Here is a 26,741-nt window from a genome sequence, read left to right on the forward strand (position 1 = left end):
ATCTGCAGCAGGTAGACACGTCCTCTGAAGATCGAGTCGCCCATACGGACAGAGGTCTTCTACTACTATCTCAGCACAATATGACAGTACATGCCGATCCATATCGTGGCCCTCTACCCACTACTACCTCGTCGCGAAAGCCTCGTACCCCTCCAGCATCTCAGCCGTCGTGCCCTTTCTGACCGCTCGAAAAGCCTCCTCAAAGTCTTGCCCGCCGATAGCTATCCGCGAAGACTCGGTTGCCACATCATGCTTGAAGCCGCTCATCTTCGCCATATTGCAGATCCTCACAATCTCCGCGCCTGAATACCCCTCAGTATCAGCCGCCAACTTCTCAATATCCACTCCCTCAGCAACTCGCAACCCAATCTTCAGAATCTCCTTTCGGGCTTCGATATTCGGGAGTCCGATATAGATGTGTGAGTCGAAGCGTCCGGGACGCAGAAGCGCCGGATCGAGAACCTCAGGCTTATTCGTCGCGGCTAGCACAAGCACATTTTTCGTCTCCTCGAAGCCATCCATTTCGTTCAGTAGTGTTGTCAAGACATTGAGACCTTTCGTACCACCAGCATCCCTCTCAGCACCAATAGCGTCGATTTCGTCGAAGAAGATGACACAAGGGGCCGCCTGTCGTGCCTTGCCGAACAGCTCTCGGATAGCTTTCTCGGACTCACCAACGTACATGCTGATTAGTTCAGCGCCTTTGATGGCGATAAAGTTGAGATTATAGGTCGTGGCGACTGCCTGTGCGGTCATCGTCTTGGAGCAACCTGGTGGACCATAGAGCAACACTCCTTTGGAGGGCCTGAGGTCGTATCTGGCGAACTGCTCGGGGTGCTGGAGTGGCAACCCCAGAGTGTCGTCGAACTGCTGTTTGATGGCATCGGAGCCACCGATATTCGACCACTTCACTTTCGGTTTTTCGAAGAAGACCTCGCGGAGGGCACTCGGATGCACAGTAGCCCGCGCGAGGTCAAAGTCCTCCTCTGTCAAGGCGGGTGGCTGCATTTCCAGTAAAGATGTGTCGACTTGCGTCGTATCTTCACTGTAGATCGACGAGGCCATGTGCCCGTTTCCATTCGTGGCATTCCCGTTGCGCAGCTCATCGCGTAGGCCAATAGGGAGGATGCCAGATAGATGAAAGTCCACTCGGTCCTCGGCGAATTCGTGCGCTCGAGAGACCAGCATATCAAGATCGCCACCAGTAAAGCCATGTGTTTTTGAGCTGATGAGCTCTGCCAGGCCCTCAGACTCGTCCACCAGCATTGTGCGAAGAATGGCGGTGCGAGCTAGCATATCGGGTATGCGCAGCTCGATGTTGAAGGCGAACATACCGGCACGAAGCAGGACATTGTCGATGCTAAGAGTCGAGCGTGCTGCCGCAAGAACAAATACTCTTGCTCCACGAATCTTCTTGAATTGTCTGACCAGCACAGAAGTCAGAGTACTGTTCTCCTTTGGCATAAGCTTGTCGAGTTTGTCGATCGTTATAATGCTTGGCTGAGCTCTCAATGCATCATCGAAAGTCTGCTCGATGAAGGTGATAGCTTTCGTGGGTGTGCTCAAGTCATCCTCTCGTATCGTGTGAATACTTGCTCCTGGCGTGCGCTCAACAGCTTCGATCAGCATACTCTTTCCTGTTCCCTCGTACCCGTGCAGTAGTGTGTGGCGTGCATCATGTGCATGGCGTGACTTTGAAACGACATGGGACGACCTGTTAAGCACACGATCCATGCGTTTGTTAAGCAGCTTGATCTCGTCAACAAGGCCTCCGATCGCACCAATATCGAGCACTGGGAAGGAATCGCCCAGGGCCAGTGAGGGCGTGTCAAATCTAGTGCTTTCGTCTCCGATGACGACTTTGGTCATGCCGTCGCAGTAGAATAGACCACTCGTTCCGGATGCACTATTGCCTTGAACATGGTCGACGTAGAAACGCCTTCTAAGCTTCTTCTTCGCCGAAAGATCGAAGGTGGTACCTGCGGCAATAGCCTCGCAGTCCGTGAGATAGCTATCTGCTCTCTTCAGCCAGGCAAGGTCGTCCGTGTCGTCAGGAGTGCGCCAGTCAGGTGGCGTGATGTCCGTCAGGGTGAGACTCGCGGCAGGCATTATGCTGGCTGCAGACTTGGAGATGGCGACATGAGATCCCTCCTGAAAGCCAAAGGCAGCTTGTGCGGTACTCGTCAGCTTGACGGGTCGTAGTTTGGGGCTCGTGCCCATCTTGTCGGTGGCTCGCCAAGCAATGCCATATCCTGTGCCACCTTTCTCGCCAGTGATTTGGCAGACATCTACTCCTGACTGGAGGCCTAGTCTATCGAGACTATCCGGTGATAAGTGAAAGCGGAAGGCGCCATCGAGGCCTGCGCCAGGGAGGGGGCGGATGACAAACGAGGTTGGATCGTTTGCCATGTGGATGCTGAGTCTCCCGTTAGGAGGGTTCATTCTTAAGGGGTGAAAGCACACCATGTTGAGTTGGAGGAGCTTACGAGGTGACAGAATTCTCTATATATGCTTGGAGGTGGTAGAAGTGGAAGTGACCTTCTTCACATATGCGTATCAGATGTGGAAGGAGCGACGGAGTGTGATCTCTTATTATGCACTTGATCGCAGTAGAGATATCAAACAGCGCATGGGCAACTCGAGCATGAGCAGCATGGCTAGTAATGGCAGCACGTCGTTTCGTGACTGGTGATGACACCCCCGCGATAACAATACAAGAGCAGGTTCTTCTGAGGACTAGCGACCATGTCAATATTCCTGATTGGCTACGCGTAACCATCACGCTAGTGGAGGAGCAAAAAAGATTGGCGCTAACAATCTACCTCGGACTAACAGCTATATATTGATGAATAAGAATACAAACACGAGTATGAGGCATCGATTGACCATCCCTTGATGCCCACAGCGCTTGTCGTCCGACGGCGCTTTCTTAGTCCGCCATGGTCGAGCCTTAGTCGCATACACAGCCGCTGCCAGAGCAGCACCTCCAACAGCAATGACCGAAGGAACATCAGGCCGAAGCAACGGAGATCTGAGCACGAGAGAGATGGTGGCACCAAATCGAAGGGAGGCGCAGAGCCGAAGAAGAAGCCTTCGTTAATGGAACAGCTCTTTCCAGAAGAGACGAAGAAACATGACGAGGCAGAACAGAACGCGACTCGTGAGATACCGCGACTGCCTCTTGAGAAGCCAGCTACAACGATCAGGCGTCAAAGGAGCTTTTCACCCTTGTCGGGCGAGTCGACCGTCTCTTCCGGAACGGCGCGCGGACGTCACCTTGAGACAAGATATCGGCAGCAAGATGATCAAGGAGAGCAGCCGACCGTCCTCGTCCTCCGTAATGCCAGCAAGAATCTGCTAGAAGAGGACTTCAGAAGAATCGTGCCGCAAGGCCAGCATATGGAAGGATGGACGCTAGAGCAAGGTGATATTCTTAAGATCGTACCTGGTCGAAATCTGGCGACGCTTGAGCAGGAGAACTTCTACTACCTGCTCTTCTCAAACAAGCTCAGCGCCTTCACATACCAAGGTCACGCGACACGAATATCACGCATGGCAGCCTCTCAAACACCCAGCTCGCTATCTTCACCTCTTGCGCCACCTCCAGGCTACATGATCGACGGCATAGATGCCCACGCAGCCATTGAGTCCTTCTCCCTAGTCCCAGCATTGCAGCAAATGGAGCTCCGACAACTCCAACCACCTCTCACGCCAATGATGGAAACGATAGTCCGCCATCAAGGCTACAAAGCACTAGTCCGCCGACCGGACAAGGTGCCCTTCGAAGTCCGTCTTACAATGGACGGGCCGCAACTCGGCCGCAGCAGCATCCGCCGGATCCTCCTTGCCACTGCCGAAGATCGTGCCCTAGGCTGGTCAGGTGGCGATGAGAAGCTGCCCAAGATCCAGGAATGGACGCCTGCCAAACAAGCCTCGCCACATGATCGCCACGGGACACGAGCTCGTGTTATGGCGGCCGCTCTGGAACGAACCGAGGAGGAGCAGATGGAGATTGATCTTGCGAAGGAGGCGCGGAAGGCGCGATCGCAATCAGCTGGTCAGAGTGTGGATATTGGGGCCGAGAGTACGAAGCAATTGGGGAGACGTACACCGGGGTTGGTGTATGTTGTCGGGTTTCATACGGAAATGGCGGCGCAGCAGTTTGTTAGGTTTTGGCATCGGAGGCCGTTGTCATGGAAGCAGGAACATGCTGCCGAGTGGGAGGACGATCTACCGCCTGTGGCTAATGCTGAGATGCTTTGGTAGAATGGCCACAGTAGATCTTGCAGATTGTGCCAATCTCACGTCTCAACCTGTCACTTCTCAAAGGGCTTCTCTCGATGGCTTTTGTTGGTATCGGGAGCATGTTCCACCCTCGTCGTGTTCGAAGCAACCACCGTCCATGCAGTAGGAGATGCTCTACTTCAAGCACTTTGGGTGGAAGCAACCCTGCGGGCTCTTCAATCGCATCTTGGCGACGGTCCTGATGCATCGGTCACAAGCACTACGGACGGGCACGTGGGTGACGCCCTGCCAGACAAGGACAACAATGCCTTGTGTGGGAGCTGTCTTTGTTCTCGGAAGTGGTATATACCTTAATCCTTGGATCCTGTGCTCGAGAGATAAACCGCGATACCCTTGCAGCTTTGATCCGACCATGTCGAACGACGACGAAATCAGCAGAGACCTGTCTGCGCTCGTGGCGAACATCAATCTCCATACGACCACTTCGTGTCTCGAGTCCGCACCCGAATTGTCTGCTGCAAACTCGATCCACACGTCCATCATGGACAACCCGCCAATCGACAAGCAAGTCCTTGGTATCAGTGACACCTCATGCTCTGCTGAGCTGCAAGTCAAAGCAAACTTGATACTGCCACCCGTGATATACTCTCTTCCGAACCTTGCTGTGCTGGCTACGGTCGCACGATACACCGCTGCGCCTGGTAGTTCCACATTGAAGTTAGTCAGGTACTGGCAGAAGAGCTCTCAAGGCTTAGTGTACAGATTGAGTCTGAACAACGAGGCAGATCTCCATCTATTCGAGGCCGCTCCCGTTTTCGAGCTGGACTCGGATCAGTTTGACCTCCTCTTAGCATGCGGTAAGCACATCGAGTGGCTGCGATTGCTGCGAGGACTAGTTTACCGCACCTCATATCGTGCTGTGTATCATGTCCGCAAGCAGCTGACGAGATTCTATGGCAACAACGGTCCTGTGTTCGAGGAGCAAGCATGGACTACTGGCTGGGCGACAGAGATGGGCAAGAGACCTGTCAACGACAAAGAAGTGCTGTAATGCAGGCCATGTTCGCCACGAGGGCTTTTGCCGAGGATAATACTGCTTGGCAGGGGCTTAACACGACAGTGACTGAAGACAGTCTCGAGCAGGAAGTCCACTCCACGACTATCTTTAGAGCACTACATGCTGCTCTACAGACGTTGGATGCTCCTACGCTCATCTGTCCACACGCCCTGAGTCCTGTAGCTCACACGAACACAAATCTGGTTCTAGAAGAGTCCGAACGCACGCTCTACGATATCGACTTTTACCAGTCGTTCACACCACGCCAGCTGTAAGATAGTCTCTCTTGTCAAGCCAACATCGTAACAGCACCGGAGAGCGTGGATCTACGTGTGCACCTCGCTAGCCTGAATCTGCAGGCACCGTGGCAACGATTTCTGGAGGCCTGGCTTACCCGAGTGGTCAATTTCGTGTTTCGTCAGAAGTGTTCGAGTGAGGGTGTTGCACACGATGGGATGCATCGACATGGGGCTGATCAGTTCTATAATTCTGCTGAGTGGGAGCAAGAAACAGATGTTGGTTGGGACGAGGAGGCGGAGGATGTTGGTCATGGTAGAGTGCTGCCTCGAGCTGTGCGAGACATTGATCAGATGTTGAATATAGCTGATCTGAATGGGTATTAAGTATACATATGCATGTCTTGAGGTATGTCTCACAGCCTGTTAGTGTCAAGAGTGCTGTTGTCTCATCCACTATACATCTTAGGAATTCATCTACTGCCACTGACCTTAGAGTGTAGCTTCCTTACAATTGGTCTCCGCACAATCATCACTTGTCACCCCTCCTCGTTATTACTCTCATATATATATGTCCGGACAACGCTAATGAATGGCTAGGCCATACCATTGACGGTCATGCCGTCTAAGCATAGCGGCCTACGACAGCAACACGGCCAGTTGCGTTACGAGGCGCTGACAGTCCTTTGGGATCGACATGACATCGACACGACTCCTCGCGCAGCTGCAGTCGTGTACAATGCTATTGTGGCTGTGACACACCACTCTTGTGTTCACTGTCGCTTCTCACAATCCAGTCGACTCACAGACAAAGAAAATACTCCACTTCAAAGCCTTTGTATCTTCCCAGCGCCAGCGTCTGCTGCTCGACTCTTGCTGTAAACACACTGCTGCCTGTATACACAAAGACTTGTGGCCATAAAAACAGGTGACCGTCACTAACAGTTGATCTTGTAGAGCAACTTCTTAATCAATAAATACCACCTTTCTCGACCATGTCGTCCTCGTCTATTCTTCGTGAACATATTCCTCTGGTGCCGATCCAGCTTTCAACCCAACGATTCATATCAGACAACTCGCAACCACAACGGTTGAGGAAATACAGCCTACACCAATCATGGACCCCGCGACCGCCAGTCTAGCAGAGCTTGCTCGCTCCCTAGGTAACGTAACCCTTGCTAAGGAGAGCGACCGGCTGGCTACTACAATCTTGAGTATGGAGTCTCCAGCCGTCGAGCTCATGCCCGAGGGAGCCGAGCTGGATGTAGAAGTGCCGAGTCTGGTGGCACAAGGGGAGCGACCTGCTCCAGACCCTCGGACTATCGGCGTCTATGACAACTCATTCTTCGTCGTGCTGCCAACCAGCGCACTCAATCCGTTCGCGGTCCAGCAGTCTCATGATGCAGTCGCCGACCTCTTCACTGTAATAGAAGCTGTAGCTAGGGAGCCCGGCAAAGGCGTACTCCAGATGGTTAGCTATTCTCACGATGACGGCAACACTGTTCAGCATCTCTTCAAGCTGACCGCACCTTCAGGAAGAACAGCCACCATCGTTCTGTCCGACGCCCAGTGGCGCAAGTTACTAAAGAAGCAGTATCGTCACCCTTGGCTGACCATGCTTAGCACTCTAGTCTATCGTCGTTCTGCCCGAAGCCATTATCATGTGCGCGGCCATCTGTACCGAGCCTTTGGCGACCATGCATTGGCAGTGGACGAGCGGGTTTGGTTGGATAGATGGGACTCGCAGCCACCACGATCTGCACGGCACTTGCTCTACGCTCGTCTACGCATCAGCAGCGAAGAGCCTAGGGACGGCAAGATCGCAGAGCTGCTGCCTTGTGGACATTACGAGAATATTCGTAAGATCCAGATCTTTGCTATGAAGAGTCCGGCATGCTCCTCTTACTCGTGCGAGCAATGTGGCTGCAGAGTTTTGCTGCCCGAGGACGACCGAGAGTTGATGCTTCGGACTGAGCGGCGGCGAACCAAGGAGCATATTCGCGTGACGGCAGAGTGGCAGGTACTTGATGATCAAGTTCTCGACCATTCCATGCAGAATCTGATGCCTGCATCCGCCCTACGCTGTGCTCTCGCTGCCGCCCTTGGGTCACTCCGTCTCCCAGCGCTCGTCTGTCCACCCGAATTGTCCTTCTTGCACTTCGCCGAGACGAGTGCTGTGTTTCACGCCTTGGATGACACGCTGAAGGACATGCAAACCATCAACGCGAGGAATGCCCAAGAGCTGTTCGAGATGCTGGTTGATTGCGTGAAGCTTGCACGCTTCGACGGCCCAGACAGTGCATTGACCTTGAGCGGTCAGTTGCTACCAGGTTGGTCCGAAGACTTGAAGAGGTGGCTGACTCGAACAGTGAACTTGCTGTCGCAGCGCAGCTGAAAGCTCCGACACCCTGATCATGTTGGCTTTCACAAGCATGGGGAGAGCTTGTATTGTGGTGTTCAGCATTCGGACGTCCTGGACCAGGCTGAAGTCTCTTGGGAATACGGCATTGAAGAGCCAGTCACATCCATGGCAGAGCTTGCAAGCATGATGTCCAATACCACCATTGACCATGATCCGACAGGCATGGACGATCTGCAGGCTCTAGTGCACCATGGAGGTGTGGACCGCTGATGGAGGGGGCATTGTTCTATAGATGTACGTGCTTTATCAGTGATTCACGCTGTAGGATTATCGCCCGCATCGTAGTCATAGAATGTCTTATAAGCCAGCAGATCTCAGAAGCATGAGTCCATTACCATGGCTAGAGTGAGCATTCTCAGCTCTTCTTCGCCGCAATTCGGTGCTTCTCATATTCTGCTAAGCCTGCTTCCACACCATGAACTAAGCTTGCCGCTCGTGAAGTGGCATCTTCACGATAGCTCAGCCGTCCAGTCTGCCACTCGAGCCAACTCTCAGCTCTCGCTCCCTCGGGCGCATCAAGTAGCCCCACGGCAACATCAATGAGATCCGGCCGCATATCCCCGTCCCAGAATATCGTCGCTCCACAAGTTCCGCAGAAGTGCCTTGTGGCTATATCAGACGAACGATAGTGTCTGAGAGTACCGAACTCTCGACTAAACGGGACTTTGCCGCCCTCATCCAGAGATATATCGATCGTGGGAACGAAGCTCCATTCCACCCACTCTATCCCTGTGGCCAGACGACAACTGTTGCAAGAGCATAGGCCAGCGAGATATTTCGTACCACCTGCTGGCAGCCACCAAGCTTCGTCCTTGGGTGGAGGTACGCCTTTGTAGTGGAAAGGAACTAGCAAGTCTGGCCACGGTGCTCTTCCGCGGGCGGATCGTGCTGAAGGCTTTGCTATATAGAATTGGACACCGTTGCATTTGCAGTGAGCATGAAGTCTATCCGTACTGGTTGGCGGCTGGGACTGACGGTGTGACGCTTGCCAGTACTGAGGCAGCTCTTCGCCTGTATAGAAACCGTGCGGCCACCTAGCTAGATCCTTTCCATTGACGGTCCGGATGAAGTCACTGAAGCCACCGTCTCCTGTATCGGAGATCCATTCATGCCCTCTCAGCTCGTATACACCTTCTGCTTGCTCCAGCGTCCCACTGAGAAGGTAGTAAGAGAGTCCAGCTTCCGAACTATCAGACGTATCTTGCATGCTGCCCAGTACGTGCGTCCCACATGTTGGACAGAAGTACTGGGTAACGTTGGTGGAGAAGTGGAATGCCTGCAGTCTCTCAAGGGTCGATTCTGCCGGACGATATGCTTCGTCTAGTAACACCACCGTCTGGCAGAGGCAGCCACTTACGTGTCGACATGAGTTGCAGTGGCAGAAGTGAGCTTTGAGTGGAAACAACGAGGTGGGAAGTGTGACTTCGTGAGCAGCGCGGCCACACAAGCAGGTGGCTTTGACCATGCGGTCGGTGGTCACCATTGCTGCAATCCGACGTCTTCGAGTCACGAGGATGAATGTCGACTTGGGAGATTCCGCGTCGAGAAGTCGTCTGCAGTTGCATGGACAGCTAGGAGCAAGGAGTCCGGTCTTTCAGAAGCTGCAGCTTACGATGCTGGCCTAGGTCGAAGGAGAGCCTGTGCTTGGTTATGTTTTCCAATTGCCCAGTGATCACGGATCCTTCATCCGTCACTGGCGCGCCGTCATTGAAATATTGCAGTGCCTGTAGGCGTGCGGACACTTGTCTCGGCAAAACAGGAGCAGCAGCGTGTAGACTCAACTCTGCTTAATAGCAGCTTTGAAATTGTGAATTTGAGGTGAATGTGATACTTCCATGCCACGACTTGTGGCCAAAGCCTAGCGTCGGGAGCGGCCGGCGCACGATCGATTCCGTCATGTCGCATGCACTTGGTGGAACAACAAGAAATCTCTCCAGCGACTGCGATCTAGAGTCGCGCTCTTTCCTCACTCGAGTCGGTCATCACCACTGTTCCCTAGCGTCTTTGATACGCAACATCATCCACGTTCACGACATCAGAAGTGATTGCACTACGTGATCTCACGTTCCATAAACCAGCCCGTCATGGGCGACCACTACTACCGCTCAGGTGGTGGTGAGCACCGCTACGAGGACTCACGATACGATGGACGACAGTACGATCCACCGCGCTACGATCGATATGAAGAGCGGGATTATGGTGGCGGGCGCGAGTACAGGGACCACAAGTACGACAGATATGCCAGAGACCATTACTACGATCGTGCGCCACCACCTCTGCCTCCTCCCCCACCACGCGCGGACGATGGCTACACATTCAGAGGTGCTGCAGAGAGGCGACCGTATCAACCACATGAGGAGTTCAGCTTTCGTGCGCCTGGCCCACGCTTCCCGCCCCAGGACAACTACTCCCAACCTTTGCCACCGCAACGTTCCCATCGAGGCAGAGGTGCTGATCGCCAGCGTGGCTATGGCGGACCGCGTGCCATCGATGTTGCACGCGAGAGGCACGCCTCTGCCCGTGGTCGTGGCCGCGGTGGCTTTCGCAGCAAAGCCGCTCATAGGCGCGAAATCCTAAATGCCTCAGGACGCGAGACCACACCAGAGCAGCTGGAGGGCATGAATCTGCATGGCGATACACGGTTCCACGAGGTCGCGTCTACTGATGACGATGTTAGCGACACGTCTGAAGTAATCGACCTCACGGAAGACGGCGATGCAGGTGACGATGGCCCACGCAAACGTACCAAGCTTGATGTTCTCGCGCCGCCCGTTGTACCTAAGTGGTCGAATCCAGACCCTTACACTGCTCTACCACCACCTGAGAGTCTTGGTGGTCCGAAGAAGGACATCGTGCAGGTGATACGCAAAGCTAAGAACGATGCCCTTGATTCTGCTCACGCGAAGAATCTTGTGCAAGAAAATGTGGACTTCATCTCATTGAATTTCGATGATGACTTCAATAATGAAGAGGTAAGTGACGATAGCGATGGCATGAACGTTGATCCAGATGATGCCTCGCGACCGTCGGCGCCAGTACATTTCAGCCATCGCCCCAGCCTTCATGCTGTCATTCCTTCAGCTCAGGCCCCACCACCCAACTCTTCCAGACGTCACCCAGCGCCTACGGACAGTCCACCCCTTTCGCCCGAGGACCTAATAATGCCGACCGAAGAAGAATTGGTGGCCCAATATCTCAGCAAGGGCTCAGACAGGAAACGCAAGCGTGACGATAGTCGTGGACGTCGCAAAGGAGACATCATCGACGACTGGAAACCAAATCGTTCGAACTCGACACCATGGTGTGTATCTGATTACTCCGATACTTCCAGCACAGCATTAAGGTAAGCAGACCCTCATAACAGCTACGAAGAATGTACTGATAAAAGATCAGACTTCATAAGGAGATCTGCGACTTCTACGATTTCGTGCGACCATTTGAGTACGAGGAGAGCGTGCGACAAGCGCTCATTACCCGCATACAGAAAGCTGTTCGCACCTCGCCGGCTCGGGGTGCCCATAATGTGGAGATCCTCTGTTTCGGCTCTTTCGCTGCTGGCTTATACCTCCCAACTGCTGACATGGACCTTGTGGCGGTGACAAAACAGTATATGAAAGGAGGATACCCCGCGTTCGGTCAGTCCAACAAGGAGATGCGCAAGGTATCAGAGCATTTGACACGGTACAACATTGCCGACTCGATTTCGATGAGAGTCATATCGAAGGCGAAGGTGCCAATTATCAAATTCGATGATTTGGAAACCGGTATTCATGTTGATGTCTCCTTCGAGAATGATTCCGGCCTTAAAGCGAACGAAACCTTCCGACGATGGAAGGCAGAGTATCCGGCGATGCCCGTGCTTGTCGTGCTAATCAAGCAGCTACTCGCCATGCGTAATTTGAACGAGGTCTACCTTGGCGGCATCGGAGGCTTCACCATCATATGCATGGTAGTCAGCATGATGCAGCTGATGCCTGAGATCCAATCAGGCGCTATGAGAGCTGAACTTCACTATGGCCAATTGTTGATGCACTTTCTTGATCTCTACGGTAATCGCTTTGACGTCCGCACAGTCGGCGTACGTATGTCGCCCCCAGGTTACTTCGACAAGATCGAGAACCCAATGCCAAGACAGAATAATGAGAGGCTTACTATCGAGGACCCCAACAACGCAGCTAATGATATCGCTGGCGGCTCGCATGAAATCAAGACAGTCCTTGACTGCTTTCGGAGCGCTCACACCGCCCTCCAGCGTCGCTTGGCCGATGTTGATGCAGAACCTGAGAGTGTTCTCAGTATCCTTGGATGTATGTGGGGCGGCAATTATACTTCCTTTATGAATCAGCGCCAGAAGCTTAGTGTGCTTCATCGCGGGCATGCAGCAACTCCGCCGCCGGCTCCTGCACCACAGTATCTCGTGCAGAACAACAAGAAAGGGAAGAATGTGTCTGCCACTTCAACAAACTCGAATGGGGTTCGTCATCATCAGCAGCAATTTACGAGACCTCTAGACGCGAACGGGAATTCCCATTCGTACCCTCTCCCGCCCAGGCCGCCAATGTCTCCTGCCACTCACGCTTTGCCCCCGAAGCCGACCACTCAAGATACAATGGCGTATGCGCAGGACAGGTACGCCCCACATCGTGCCCACCCTCCCCCGCCCCGCAACTAGCGACTACCTGTCAGCATATATGCTGACAGCCATAGCAACTCGAACTTGACTGGGAGCGCATTGCTGCCGACGCCCCGTCACAATCATGGCGGACTGGACAGTGCGCCTGGGCAGAACGGTCGAGGCGTGAGACCGCCAAGGAACACGGAGGAGGCTCTCAGAATGAGCAACGACGAAGTTGCAGCAGTCCTTCGGTGAGTCCCTACATTCGTTTGGTGCTCCAACAGGTCAAGCTAATTGAGGTACCGTCCAGTACTGGTGTCAGCCAGTATTTCAGCAAGCCACAACTCAAGAGATACAGGAAGACAGCAAAGAAGCTGAAAGTGGAGAAGTCCGCAGTCGACGTTGGTGGTCAACAATATGGCGTTGATCAAGTCTCTTCACCCAAGACATCGGAACGCAACAGGAGATCCAGAGCTGAAAGGCGCAGGAAACGAAACGAGAACAAACGGGCGACAGCCGTAACCGACGCTCCGGAAGTGCTGGAATCAGACAGAACCAAAAGATCAATGAAGACGAGAAGCATGAGTTAAATTTGAGGCTGGTGTACATGGTGATGTGGTGTTTCATGGTATTTATTGTGTTTTTGGTGCCGACAACGATACCCTGTACGACTAGATGATTTTACCTGCGGAAAGACCACGGGTGAGTCATGGCTGGCACAGCGATGGAAAAGACAATACTTGGGGAGGGTGACCATTTCGCGCCAGCTTGCGAAGGACGTGCGATCACCGCGGAACGTCCGTGGCACGTATGCGAGAGAGGAAACGTTTTACCACGATCTTTCATACTTGTCCACTGATACAGAAGGGAGCTGATCACTCATCAACACAGCAAGCGTTACCGGCGTTGGCCGAAAAATGACGATCCGTGTTGCACTGAAGGTCGGCTGACATCAGCTACGCCAATTTTGGGGTTTACGGCAGGACTGAATTGTCCTTGTGCAACCGCTCGAGCGATGCTTCATTGCGAGCTTGAGCTGGTGCAGCAACCTTGATCGACACCCTTGCTGCTGCGAAAGTGGTCGGCAGGGTCTTTTCTCATCAGCTCATTGGTCTGCATGCAGGCTGGGAGCTGGAGAGGATGGAACGATGTTGAACATTAGGTGGCAAAATGTGCTTGACATACTGCCGATCTATCCTACAGTCTCGCGCGTAGATTCGAAGAAAGCGGTATCTTCGATCAGGATAGAACGAGCTCGGTTGTACGACTGGAGCTCGACCACGACCTCCCTTCCATCAGCACAAAGCACAATTAGGAGTCCCCTCTTCGCGCGCAGAACTAGGTCTTCACAATCTTTGGGTGCTCGACACGACATTCGCCCGGGTTCACACCGCCAGCCATGAAGCAGTCCAAGCATAACCCCCACAACCTCTCCTTATGCATGTGCTTCACCAGTTCCAGGACATTAGTGAAGCGCTCTCTGATGTTCTCGCAGAACTCGCACTTGTCGCAGTCGTCGTACTCTGGAACGCGAAATTGGCGGAGGCGTGTGAGGGTAGTTGCTAAGTTGCCTTGCCTACAGTGACGACCTTAGCAAGAGATCTATGATGCAGAAGCGGGATGTACCCTCGATTCTTACCACACTGTCAAAGGCCAAATCCTCTCGTCCCTCAAAGCGCCCAGATACGTTGTTGCTCCACCCTCGTCCACGTGACACAAACTTCCCGACACTTTCCCCTCATCATCGGCGTCAGGATCCATACCAGGCGCATAGTCGACGAAGTGTTTCGCTTCCCTTGAAAAGACTGCTGAGCAAGGCTCGATCAGTAAGTCCAGATCAGCCCGCACGGCCGCGAGCTGTGCGACTCTCCGATCTTGGAGTTGCGTGGCTAGAGTGTGCAGCTGTTGATCGATGTGCTCGATTGTGCTGATGGTTGGGGTTAGGCTGGTGTGAGTGGGACTGTCGAGCACCAGACGATCGGTGAAGTGGCGGAAGTAGAGAGGCTCATTGAGAAGATATGCTGTTTGCACGGCTTTCCAAGTATCAACCACCAACTTGCCGTCAGCGCTGGCATTGAAAACACGATCCAGCCAGGGTACTGTCATGCGGCTGATTCCTGCGGCGCATTGGTACTTCACTGCCAATTGCGCCAGCTCGGCGAGTGGTTCTGCGGCTAGCTTCGCGGGCAAGAGATCGGTGCGTAAATGGAGGAGGCACATGAGGAGGTAGACAGATTCGCCGCCATCCTCGACTGAAACGGCACGGTTTATGTCTGTTAGTGCTTTGCTAGCCAGTGCCGTGAAGACTGGAGAAGCATTCGAGATCACACCGCTGCAAACATCAAGGAGTACATTCTTCGCGCCGGCAAGGTGCTGCACACGAATCATGACGCTGGTCTCGGCGGCTGCCCTGGCGATACGAACGATGTTGTCGGTGGCCATGGCAGCGGTGTTGTCCATGGTTTCGGGCGAGATAAGTGACGTGGAGCTCTTGCGAGGTTTTGATGACGGTTCGTCTTCTTATGCTGTTGTTGTTATTGTGATCGACAAGCTTGCTTCCTTCGAGTTCTTTGACATTACCGGCGTCAGCTAGAGACAAACCAATATTATATGATGTTCGTGAAAGTTCTTGCGAATTGCTGAAAGGTGTGAAGACTTCCTTGTTGTTTGTAGTTGACGTGAAGTGACGTTGCAATCAACCAGCCACTCATTTCTCTCATTCGGGCAATTCCTGAAGCAATATGATGCAGTATAGGCGATACATTTCTTACCGCACATCTCAATAACCCGCCTAAAAGGCATATGATGACCGGTTTAGCCTTGACCTTTCCTTCCAGAACTCCTCGCTCCCAAGCAAGCCTCATGTTGACCTTCCACCGCTCCCTAGCCCTCGGTGCCGCTACTTCTGAAGGTCGCACAAAGCGCCGCATATTGATGTGTCAAATCAAGAATGTGCTGCGGCAAGCTCGTCGCCTGTACTATAGAGCGGATCTTCACAGCACCTTCTTCCTCGATGAGTCGGCGCATTGTAAGCAGGAGATCAGGCGAGAACTAAGAATTGCACATGTCAGCGTGTCCGCCAGATAAGAGAAGCATGGAAGCGGACCACATACCTCAGAATACCACCTCCACTGCCAAGCGATCAACCTGATCAGACACCCGATCTCGCCCCTGCGATCTCCTGGCCTATTTCGCAAGTCGCCCATCAAGCCTCTCATAGCCTTGGGACTAAATCTCACCTCCAGACAGCCTCGCCATGCCTCGATCGCTTCGTCGCCCCTATGCAGTCGCTGCGCCAGCTCACCCAAGATCTCCCATTCCTCAGCCGTCTTCTTATAAGCAAGCTGCTGTTGTCGGTACTGTGCCGCTTCTGTGCGCCATATAGTATATATCCGCAGGTCTTCGTACAATACCATGAACAAGTTATCGAGCCAGCGTTCGCAGAGACGTTTATGTCGAAATTGCGTGTAGGCGTCGTCTTGGGTTGTGGTTGGTGGCACGGGCTGTGGTGTTTCTGCTCCAGAGCGGACTGTTATCGATGTCGTAGGTTTTGATACGGAAGGGTCGAGATAGCCTGTGGTAGCTGCCTGTGGCTCATCCGATGCTGGACTCACTATATCGGAGCCGTTTGTCGTTGCGCCAGTGCCAGATGATGATGGAGCTGGGCCAGAGTCGTCCTGATTATCGATCTCGCCATGGCCATTCGGTTGTGGCGTATCGGTCCCTCGTAATGCAGTAGTACTGGCATTACGACTCCCGGGCGCCTGTTGCTTTTCATTTCGGTACTCTTCTTCCATTACGAAGACTTGACTTCTGATCTTGAGTAACTGATCCCAGCCAATCTTCTTAGTGATCTCGGTGAGCAATATATAAGCCTTGTGAAATGTGCCTTTGTAGTTGCCTGCTGCCAGTCGTCGAAGCGTGGGGTGTACCATGTCTACATCAGGTGGCGTGGCACCCGCGTCGTCGATCTCGTCGCACATCGTTTGCGGGTCTAACGGCAGGGATACTCGTGAGGGCTCTGGTAACCGTGGCGCATCCTTGTCTTGGTATGTGAACATTGGACATGAATTCAGCGTGAGCAGAGCCAGATCCCATTGTTCTTGCGCGACATACACTTCCGCCAATCGTGCCCAGGTGCCAAACTCACTTGGTGCCGCTACTACACCACGTTTCGCAATCTCGAGCGCCAAATCTGATCTACCTTTTCGATTGCAGAATTCAGCCTGGCAGTCGAGGATCGAGTAGTCCATGGGCAGCTCTTCTACAGCCTCGTGGAGCAACTGCACCGCCTTCACCTCCTCGTCTGCCGCCAGGTACACTCGCGCAAGAAGCGAAGCAATCTCCGGATCCCTAGCCCTCAGCTTTTCGAAGAGGTTGATCCCTGATGTGAAGCGTCCGGTTGTCGTGATGTAATGCAGTAAACCGCTCGTCAGGTGATTCGACACCAAATTAGGGACCTGGATTTCCGGATCTGACCCTAGTTGCCATCCACTGAAGAATAGCTTCTCTGCCGCGTCCAAGAACTTGTGCTCCTGCTCTGTACTCGTGACAGGATTGAACCTCCTTACGCCAATGATCTTCTTGACCGTATCACCACTGCCATTGTCCGCATACGAATATGCTCTGAGCACCGAGCACAAATACGTCTCCAGCCAATGCTCCTCCGTGGCCTCCAACTTGTTGCCTCGCTCGTCCATACAGTAGCTCTCGACCGTTCCAGGTATCTGCACTTGTACGCGCATATCTACGCGGGAGAAGGCATTGTAGCAGCAGTAGAGTCCTGAGGTGATCTTGTTCTGTCTATCGTTGGGCTGGTAGACTAAGGTATTGATGTACGCTGCCAAGGATGCCGACGAGGAGGCATCGATGCCAGTCACATGATGGTACAATCCGACCTGCTTGGCACTAGACTTGCCTACAGGTTGTTTGACCAGATGAACAAGATCGGGAGGTCCTAGTTCGCGAAGGGTTTGGAGGCTGTCGGTGCGTATCTCAATAACCGAATGCGACTCATCTTCGTACAGTCTGGACAGCCACTGTTAGCACATGATATGCGCATGTACGTACATCACTATAGCTTACTCGGGCACAGATGTCTGCACGACCATCCTGTGAATGCGCTTAGGCCAATTGCTCTTGCCGTATTCGTTGACTCTTTCTGACTGTAAGATGTTGGTGAATGGAAGAGCCTTTAGATCTTGTCCTATAGGTGTCGAGGCGGTAAAGTAAGGTCGAGGCTGGTGTGAGAGCCCGATAAACAATAATGTTTCATTCGAGTTGCACAGCTGTACCTGGCCCAACTGCGCATTGATGTGCCAAGACCTCTCTCAGCTGCGGACTTCGCGTCCATGTGCCGCGTCTCCTGCCACGCGACATCCTCTTTGTGAGTGACATGTGAATGATTTGATCTCACATCACCAAACACTTGTATCTGGATATGCGTCGAACATTGATCACAATGGTGACGCGAGGACTGGCACAGGATCATCATCACCAGTAAACACCTCACTTGCTTCTCGATATTATTCCCTAGGCACTGACACTCCAATCATCGTTAACGGGCAAACATGTCCAACTGGCACGCTCTCAACATCGAGTCCGACTCCGAGTCCGACGACGAGATCGATGATACCAAGGAACTACAAATTGAGGACGCCCTGAAGCTCTACCAAAACGCGCTCAGGCTACATGCTCAGGGGCCAGCCGCCTTCGACCAGGCTGCAGAAGCTTACCGTGAACTCTTTGAGTCTGAGATCTTCAGGTACCCGGAGAGCCAGAACGAGCTACGGCGTATCGAGCTGTATGGTCCATCTACCGGATTTGAGGACAATTCATTACTGCTCAATGGACAGCAAGATGGCGTTACGTTGGGAGGAAATGCCGGCCTTGGTGCCTCGAGCAGCGGGCTGTACGAGACAGGACCGAGCACGCTCCCCCAGATCCTCCACTTGAGCCATAAGAACTATGCACAATTTCGGCTTGAACATCTCGGTACGCGCCTTGACGACTTTAATGTCTCCTTACAGCAGATCCTGACGGATGCGACCGCCGCACTGGAGCACTTTGTCCAAGCGCTAGACAAAGATGATTCGGATCTAGATCTGTGGAGGAAGTCAGCCAAGGTCGGAGGTATGCTGGGAAGCAAGCGGATAGCACGATTTTGTCTGGAGGCCGTGCTTGAAGGTGATGAAGAAGGCTTAACCAGCGCGTTAGCATTAACTGGTCTTGAAGAAAGCTTGGCAGGCGAGCAACTTGTGAATCTGGTGGAGGCGCTCAACGATCGTCTGTCTATTACTCTTGGTGGACTGCCAAGTGGCAAACGGAGGACGCTTTCGAAGGCGCTGAAGCGGCGGCTTGAGGTCTTTCGTGATGTTGCTGATTACGAAGATGAGTTGCTTCACACGGAGAAGATACCGGGCCAGGGTCTACCGCAACCTGGAAAGGTACTACTGAAGACACCTTCAACATGGGCTGAAGTTGGGGAGCTACTGCTTGCGCACTTCATGTCGGAGCAATATGGAGCTAGCAATCGTGGACCAGCTTCGGCAATTGGGTTTACGCAAGGAGAGAACTTGGGGACGATGACGGAAGCCACATTTGAAGCTGAGCACCAAATGCATCTCGAGCCTGCTAAAGCTATCGCGGACTCTGTGACTACCACGCATCTCATGCCGACGTCCATCGCTGCCCAATTTCCTGGACTGGACTCTGGCAAGCCTACCACCCAACCACAGATAGCACCTGCGGATCCTAGTATGACTCTACCCAGCGTAGCTAACTCGGTCGCTTTGCCAACTCGAAAACGCTCAGGCGACGCTGCGGGTCTCCAGGAAGGCATGGATGAAGGTCGTAGCGGACGAAGCAAACGCACGCGCCTGCGTGAGTCTATTGTCAATACTGTCGAGCATCGTGAATCTCTGGCTGGTGGGGACGCCGGAAAACAAGCGCAAATGGACGCGAACCTTAGATGGGAACATGAACAGCAATTGAATGAGGCTCAACAAGCTGATGATTGGATGTTCGAGACTGTTGGTAATCTATTCGAAAGGATCGGCGTTTTCAACTTTGATCGAGCGCGGAGAATGCGACAGGAGATCTCAGGAAGTGGTCATGAGAGCACGAACGGCATACCAAGGGAGATCCATGATTCTGGAGACTTACAGCATGCGAGAAATGACATTCGTGCGTTTCTGGATGGATACTCGGAGCCCCTGGCTCAGCTACTGCTTGTCAAAGGTAACATACCCATGGAACACGGACTCGGAGATAAGATGTGGGGTTTCAACAATGCTGGCTTGATTGCTCATGGGGGCCAAAACACGGTCCAGCAGCTGACAGCGATGCTGTCGGAAGACGGCCTGCAGGCCTTTCTCTCAGATACCAACAATGGCTGGTTCACGTTGCAGCAAACCGCGTACGACTGGCTCTGCCGACTATTAAAGCCCATGCCAGGGTCCGGTGCAAGCAACACCTATGCTGCCTATAGATGGCCGACAGAGTTAAAGACTATGATCGTGCGCACTCTGGTCACCTTCGACGAAACTGTATATGAGCGTGCGCGTCAGGACCTCAATATTTCCATTCAGCAGGAACATCACAATAGCGTAGAAGCGATTCTTCGCTCGGCAGGCGAAGTTGCGGAGATGCTAGAGTCAATTTTCGAGCTACATTTGGATATCTACACATTGATAAAGGAACCTAACAGTGGCGTGGATGCTGAGACGATAGCATCGCAAGGCGATCGATTGCAACGGTGGGCCGGACTTGCCAGGGAGGTAATGCACTTCCGTGGCTTGAGCCAAGATACGGAAGCTGTGTCAGACGAACTGAGTCTTAGATTCTTATGGGCGACGACTTTTCATCTTTTCGCTTGCTCGTCAGAAGGCTCGGTAGAAGCGGCCCGGGATGGAGGGCCTGCTCATGACGATGTCACCCAGGATCATGTATTGGAATGCATGAAAGATCTTAAGCGCGTTCTCTTGGATGCTGAGGTGGATGGCAATGAAGTGTCAATCGTGCTTAGCAACAACGCTGTCATGGGCGAATTGTCTGTGGCTGTTCTGGAAAGACAGATGGCGAAGCTGACTACACGAGGCTTCATGAACGGTCTGGCAGTGATGCAGGGAGGTGACGCTGTCGCTATCATCGAAGGCCTCGAGCCACTACTATTGAGCCTTCAGCGTGACGAGCGTGTGGTTTTGGAGGACGACGCAGATACGGACGACTCGCCTACTGTAGATGCACCTGCAGAGCTCGTCCGCTTCCTGCAGAACAGCAGCCTGTCGGTGAAGCTAGTACTCTGGAATCGACTTCGCGACGCTTACCACTCCATCGACTATCAGCCAATGGTTCTGCTCTGTCACTTTGTAATCATGCGCATGCTTATGCAGGAGCTCATATCACACTCGACGACCCAACAAGCCCAACGCGAAAGGCAGACAGCGACATTGAAGACTTTGCAGGTGTTGAAAGACACCACGGCTAAGATCCTCCACATTACTCAGACGTGTGAAAATGCCCTCGAGTGCATTGATGAGAACCAGCTGAAATGGACTATCGCCATGCTCAGCGAGGTCCTGCAACTGATACAAGTCTTCAACATCGCTGAAGACTCGGTCCGCGTAGGCCAATCTGCAGCGCCGACGCTTGCTACTGGGTTCGCAATTCCATCCTGGCCTCATGTTACAGCGACTATGCACGACTTCCAAGTGAATATCTGGATGGTTTTGTACTCCCTATTCAGCGAAGCCATCCTGCAGCACACAGACCTCTACCCAACGCCTACCGAGGACAAATTCGACTTCCTCCGCTGTGTCCACCGTAACCTTGGCCTTCGCAACATATGCGGTGCCAGTAACAGTGTTTTCATTCGAATGCTGAAGGATGAATTTGTGGGCATGACACACGTCGAAGGCTACGACAGCGAGCAAGCACAAGTCCTTTATGATCTCTATGGCCTCAACTGTTTTCTGAATCCGAGCTATGAGCTTATTGAACATCACTGTAACCATGATGCTTTTCTCGACCGCGGTGTGGCAATGCTGGCGGTCGACTTACTTCTTGTACAGGCGAGAAAGTTACCAATTAAGGAGTTGGTCAAGCGTTCATTGAAAGACACCATCGAGAAGGTTCATGGCGTTGTACCGAGGCGGAAGCCTAGCGAAGCTATAGTCCGCAACAAAGAGATATACAGGACTTTCCTGAGGTCGGGCATCAATCCGCTGGATGTTTTCAACGCACTCAAGGGAGATGGGAATGAATTACCAATCCTGGCTATACCCAAGGAAGATGCGGTCCTAGCTTCGAAAGGATGGTACTTCCTCATGGGCCACCTCTCTCTCGCCAAGTTCAAGGTCCAGAAACGCACTACTGTCACGCCAACAGAGGAACTGGACATCGCGATCGCTTTTTTCCATCAGGATCTCGAGTATAGCTCGCAAAACTGGGAGACATGGTTTAGGCTTGCTCAGGCATACGACACCAAAGTCGAAGAAGCCGTGGTATGGTCGGCCGAGAAGCTTAACAGTGGTATGCCAGAGATAGTAGCTCTGCAGAAGAGTGCAATTCATTGCTATACTATGGCGACCGCGCTAGTCCACCGCTCTGGAAACCTCCGATTCGAGACAGCAGACTTTATGACCGAGCTGTACTCCGATTTTGCCGCAAGGATCTATGCTAGCTCGAGAGAGCCATTTGGCATGTTGGTATTCGCAAACGAAGAGGAAAAGTTCTTGAGCATGCCTGTTGGCATGGGCAAGGGCAAGGCTTTCACACCACTGCGACTCTACACCGCATGGAAGTTGGCCAAAGTCTTGTGGGAGCGTGCTCTCGAGGGCAGGGAGGGCAAGTGGCTCGAGTGGTTGACGCTGGGCAAGTGTATGTGGAAGATGGTCTCAGCTAGTCCTGAAGTAAGAGGTCCCGGCAAGCACATGGTGGCACAGGAGGTGCTCGCAGTATTCATCAGAGCTATCGAGATGATACCCGACAAGCGAGACAGCAAAGAGAAGAAAGAGCCAGTCCTTGAGCCGCATTACAAGCTTGTCAGCATCGTTCACAAGATGGTTCAAAGAGGCGACTCGTCTCTTCAAGTGGCAGAAGAGGCTTTACGGCACACACCTTACGCACGACAGGATCCTTTCCCGCGGAGCCTGCAGGAGTGGCCTGGCCATATGCTCGCCATACTCAAGAGCCTTCGCAACGCTGACAAGTCGAACTGGCACCATCGCATGATTGCTCGTGCTGCACACATTGTCTACCAGCATCCTCCCGAAGGTGGTGAGCCTGGAGGACTCAATGGGGCGAATGCGGCCAAGCATGAACTTACGCAGCAGATGTTTACCAAGACCATGGTACTGCAAGTCTGGCGTCCTGAAAGTGAACGAGCTGGCCGTCACTTCGTGTACACGGCCCGATACACGCGCTTCTTCACCCGCATCCTTGAACAGCTTGCCGATAGACCCTCACTCGAAGCACTTGCCCGCCGTGTTCGAAGACGCCCGCATGAGATTTTCGAGCATGGTGTTGTGTGGCAGGAGATCTGCAACGCTTACCTACGACTCTTGCGCAAACATGGCGACCTGAGCGAGGGACTGGAGACAAGCACATTCAGCAATATCGTCCACGAAGACTTTTTGACCCGCAAAGAGCCGCTGGAGAAATGGATGCAGGGTCAGGATTGTGGCGTCTGTAAGGCATTGGATGTGTTGAGAGACGTCCAAGAATTGAAGAGGATCAATCAAGGACTGATGAAGCCTGGTGGCATTGACGACTTGATCGGTGATGCGTATGCTTTCCTCTTCGCATCTGTTGGGAAGCAATTATGGGAGGCTGAACGGAAGGTCAAGGCTGAAGAAGATGCTGCCAAGGCTGCTCTCGCTACTCAAGCCGCAGCATCAGCACCTCCAGCTATGGCTAGGAATCCTATGATGAGTCTCAATGCTCTCATGAACCTCGACGGCGCTACAGAGACGAAGCCGATCATGACACAGCCGGCGCCATTCTTTCCGCCTGCACTTCCCGTCCTGCCGTCGACTGAGGCTCCGGCCGCTGCTCAACGAAAGAAGATAGGCGTTGGACGTCGCGAAATCAGGACCTGCGCAGAAGCGTGCACGCAAAAGGCCCCAGCAGCTAGGGCGACCGCAGCCGGCACGCCCAGGGCGCATGTCGTGATTGAGAACAATCGATCGGTGTTTGCCGCTGGCGGGAATGGTCATAGTGGCAATGATGGGGATAGATCGGTGGCTGCGAGCGTCGACGGCAGTCTACATGACGATGCAGACGATGAATCCGAGCTCTCTGACTTGGAGCTGGAAGAAGTTGAGGATGATGGTGGTATAGAGGTGGGTACACCTAGGCCGATGTTTCCAGGTCTTAAGCAGAATTCGCCCACGACTCCAATCGGAGGCGGGGCCGAGGAAGGAGATGAACAAGGAGATGACGATGTCGAAATGGTCGAAACGGCGAGTCCGAGCCACCAGGTGGGTCTAGACGCTGTGATGGTATGAGGCAGGTGAGATCCATGTACTATATGATATGCCAAGACTTTTACACTACGTCTATCATTTCACATCTACCAAGCCGACGTATACCAGTGCTCCTGACAACTAGTACGAAGTGTCTAGTCCTCGTCGTCAACTTCGGCCAATTCGGCTTCTGCATAGAGATTTAGCCCATTGATCTCGCATACGGAATCATCTGAGCACAACTTACCTTTGGGAACAACTCCGCCCTTGTTCTTCTTTGCGCTTGCGGCTGGACCGCCTTTCGTTGCGGTGTCCTCGGCATCTTCGTCGTCCTTAGTCGAAGTCAGCGAATGATTGGTTATCATGGATCACAGCGCTCGTGTACATCGTCATCGCCGGCTTCTTCTTCATCATCTTCCAACTCGGCTGCATCCACCTCGCCGTCATCTTCTGCCTCTTCTTCTTCGTCATCATCTACCTCGACCGGCTGAGTCTTCTGCCTCTTGCTAGGCTTGGGCTCTGAGACAGGTGGTCAGAAACGGTCGGTCATCGCATGCTGTCATGGTGGGATGGACATACGAGCAGCAGGCGCTTTAGCAGGCTCTGCTTCTACCTCATCCTCATCTTCCTCGTCATCCTCGTCTCCCTCGCCCTCTTCGCCGTCCAGATCGCTTTCTTCATATCTAGCATTGGTCAGCCATGTGCTCGGAGCTACAATGCCTGATCCGAAAGTCACGTCGGCCATTGCACCGAATGGCGCAACCCTGCCGACGTCGGTCGCAGAGAGATCGACTTACTCCTCTTCTTCAGAACCCTCGTCGTCCTCTGGCAGTTCGACCTGGCAGCGGTGAGCAAAGTGATCAATCGATTGCAAGTCATGGAACGATGTACCAGTTCCTCCTCTGCGCCCCGTTTTGAACCTCTCGTCGTCATCCTGTCGCAAGCAACAAAGCTCTGTGTGTTGTGTAGTATCGTACGAAAAGTGCAAAGCTATATGGTGGACAGTAGACGAAGTGAGAGCGTGGAGAGCAAACGTACCAGGAACGTGGGTAGCTCAGAGCCTCGAGGGCTGGGGAGAGCTCCAGCCCGCCCTGACGTTGCGATGCGATCGTCATCACCATTGGCCCTTGCGGAGACAAGAGTCTGTGGCCTGTGGAGCCGTTTTCCCCAAAATCGCGCTACGATCACGTGACTCGAGCGAGTGCGAACTATGTGTTGACATCCAATTCAACCGTCACCTTTCCTTCCGCCTGCCAAATATTGTTTCCGTTTATCCTGTAAAGATTGTCCATACTTTCAATCCAGCATGGGCTCTATGCTCGACGAATGGATTCGCAGTGATGCCTTTGCGTTCGCTGCACAGCATCAGCCCAGCATTCCCGATTCGGACTGAGCACGACATCGGACGAACGTCTAAAAGGCTGGCTACTCGATAGCGTACAACATATACATGCTCCGCGAGCTTCCCTACGAAGTATAGCGATCATTGCGCGACGATTATGGCATACTAATGCCAGACAAGGTGGGTGCACTACCACGATGGACACCCCAGTCTCTAGGTGCCTCGTAACCATCGCCGCTGTTCCTAAACCGCTGCTGAAACAAAAGTGTCCGGCAGGCAGCTTAATGCTGGAGAGACCGTGACAGTTGCTGATCTCTCGATTTGCTCAAGATGCTGTGCCAATGCCTTGTGAGTGGAGAAGCAGGGTGCGACGCATCCTCGTCTTTTGCTCTGCTGCATTGCCACAGCTCAAAGATGTGGTCATCGGCATGCAGATTCAGGCAATCATGCCACTACAAATGGTGATCCATTATGCTACATCTGAAATTCTCGCAACCGCCTGAGGCTGCGGTACGGTATAGGCCAGCGACTGTTCAGATCATGCCAAGGGGAAAATAATTAGAGACGACACCCAGAGGAAAGACTTTCTGACAAACGTCTACGGGCGAGCACTTTCCGACAAGACGTCGTTTCAAGTTAGATGGCAAAAGACCTCACTGACAGTCCTTCACGACCTGCACGTAAGGGTCTCTGTCGGAGCTCGTCTGTTCGCCGGACTCATCTCAATAGATCCCGAACCCATCACTGAATCCGACGATACGGTAGTGGTGCACTTTGGGATGCAGCGACAGAATGTAGCAGACGAACCCTTACAACGCGAGCCTGCTCTCGACATGAGCGTGTGGGCTCCAGCTCACATATCGGCCGGCAGCATGGGAATCATCTGGCGCTATAGTGCTGATGCATTCCCCTCTCGCTCGGATTCTCAGCTTATAAAGGCAGTGATGTTAGCCACCTCAACCCACGAAAATCTTCCAATTCAGGAGCCTCTGTTTCATCCTCACGATGGCCTGATATTGTCGAAGAGGACGACACGCGAGCCAGCAGGACTCCAGACTTGTCACCAAAGTGTTCAGATCGATGTCATTCTCTAGTCTTGAGTATACTTATGAGCGCCAGAGAGCTCACTACTTCCATCTCTTCTACTGCACCAGATGGCGTCCGATCCTCACGTTCATATGCCTAGACAAGCACCACCAGCAATGCCATAAGCGCAGGTGTCGAAGCAACCATCTCGCTGCTCGCCCAGCTTAAATAGAAGGAAGAGCGGCCACCGTTCTGTGTCGATGTCACGCAAAGCTACTTGAGAATCGGAGCAAAAAGTCCATTGATAAAGCGGGCGAGCATATTCTCAGTGCT

The 26,741-nt window shown here is 53.0% G+C and overlaps 9 protein-coding genes across 9 annotated transcripts; 5 read left to right on the plus strand and 4 right to left on the minus strand.

Moving 5' to 3' along the window:
* Positions 1–123: 123 nt before the first annotated feature.
* On the minus strand, positions 124–2,442 carry AFG2 (AAA+-type ATPase; the record flags this gene model as incomplete). Its single annotated transcript, XM_064842348.1, has 2 exons — positions 124–1,289; positions 1,335–2,442. 2 exons carry the CDS (start codon positions 2,440–2,442, stop codon positions 124–126), a joined length of 2,274 nt encoding a protein of 757 aa, XP_064689976.1.
* A 657-nt stretch (positions 2,443–3,099) lies between these two features.
* Positions 3,100–4,266, plus strand: LTS14_009668 (uncharacterized protein; the record flags this gene model as incomplete). The annotated part of the gene is made up of 1 exon (XM_064842349.1): positions 3,100–4,266. One exon carries the CDS (start codon positions 3,100–3,102, stop codon positions 4,264–4,266), a length of 1,167 nt encoding a protein of 388 aa, XP_064689977.1.
* A 391-nt stretch (positions 4,267–4,657) lies between these two features.
* Positions 4,658–5,296, plus strand: LTS14_009669 (uncharacterized protein; the record flags this gene model as incomplete). The annotated part of the gene is made up of 1 exon (XM_064842350.1): positions 4,658–5,296. One exon carries the CDS (start codon positions 4,658–4,660, stop codon positions 5,294–5,296), a length of 639 nt encoding a protein of 212 aa, XP_064689978.1.
* Positions 5,297–6,655: 1,359 nt separating this feature from the next.
* LTS14_009670 (uncharacterized protein) lies at positions 6,656–8,170 on the plus strand (the record flags this gene model as incomplete). The annotated part of the gene is made up of 2 exons (XM_064842351.1): positions 6,656–7,906; positions 8,000–8,170. 2 exons carry the CDS (start codon positions 6,656–6,658, stop codon positions 8,168–8,170), a joined length of 1,422 nt encoding a protein of 473 aa, XP_064689979.1.
* A 1,874-nt stretch (positions 8,171–10,044) lies between these two features.
* LTS14_009671 (uncharacterized protein) lies at positions 10,045–13,165 on the plus strand (the record flags this gene model as incomplete). The annotated part of the gene is made up of 4 exons (XM_064842352.1): positions 10,045–11,303; positions 11,354–12,589; positions 12,668–12,826; positions 12,886–13,165. 4 exons carry the CDS (start codon positions 10,045–10,047, stop codon positions 13,163–13,165), a joined length of 2,934 nt encoding a protein of 977 aa, XP_064689980.1.
* Positions 13,166–13,913: 748 nt separating this feature from the next.
* LTS14_009672 (uncharacterized protein) lies at positions 13,914–15,035 on the minus strand (the record flags this gene model as incomplete). Its single annotated transcript, XM_064842353.1, has 2 exons — positions 13,914–14,151; positions 14,215–15,035. The coding sequence occupies 2 exons, from the start codon at positions 15,033–15,035 to the stop codon at positions 13,914–13,916; spliced, it is 1,059 nt and encodes a 352-aa protein (XP_064689981.1).
* Positions 15,036–15,458: 423 nt separating this feature from the next.
* Positions 15,459–17,686, minus strand: BUD7 (bud site selection protein; the record flags this gene model as incomplete). Its single annotated transcript, XM_064842354.1, has 3 exons — positions 15,459–15,626; positions 15,689–17,603; positions 17,661–17,686. The coding sequence occupies 3 exons, from the start codon at positions 17,684–17,686 to the stop codon at positions 15,459–15,461; spliced, it is 2,109 nt and encodes a 702-aa protein (XP_064689982.1).
* Positions 17,687–18,145: 459 nt separating this feature from the next.
* Positions 18,146–24,082, plus strand: HIR3 (Histone transcription regulator 3; the record flags this gene model as incomplete). The annotated part of the gene is made up of 1 exon (XM_064842355.1): positions 18,146–24,082. The coding sequence occupies one exon, from the start codon at positions 18,146–18,148 to the stop codon at positions 24,080–24,082; it is 5,937 nt and encodes a 1,978-aa protein (XP_064689983.1).
* Positions 24,083–24,195: 113 nt separating this feature from the next.
* Positions 24,196–24,973, minus strand: LTS14_009675 (uncharacterized protein; the record flags this gene model as incomplete). Its single annotated transcript, XM_064842356.1, has 6 exons — positions 24,196–24,230; positions 24,288–24,372; positions 24,426–24,559; positions 24,620–24,723; positions 24,838–24,878; positions 24,932–24,973. 6 exons carry the CDS (start codon positions 24,971–24,973, stop codon positions 24,196–24,198), a joined length of 441 nt encoding a protein of 146 aa, XP_064689984.1.
* Positions 24,974–26,741: the final 1,768 nt, after the last annotated feature.

This window comes from Recurvomyces mirabilis, assembly GCF_035927965.1.
Source record: "Recurvomyces mirabilis strain CCFEE 5264 chromosome Unknown scaffold_33, whole genome shotgun sequence".
NCBI classification, from domain to species: Eukaryota; Fungi; Ascomycota; class Dothideomycetes; order Mycosphaerellales; family Teratosphaeriaceae; genus Recurvomyces; species Recurvomyces mirabilis.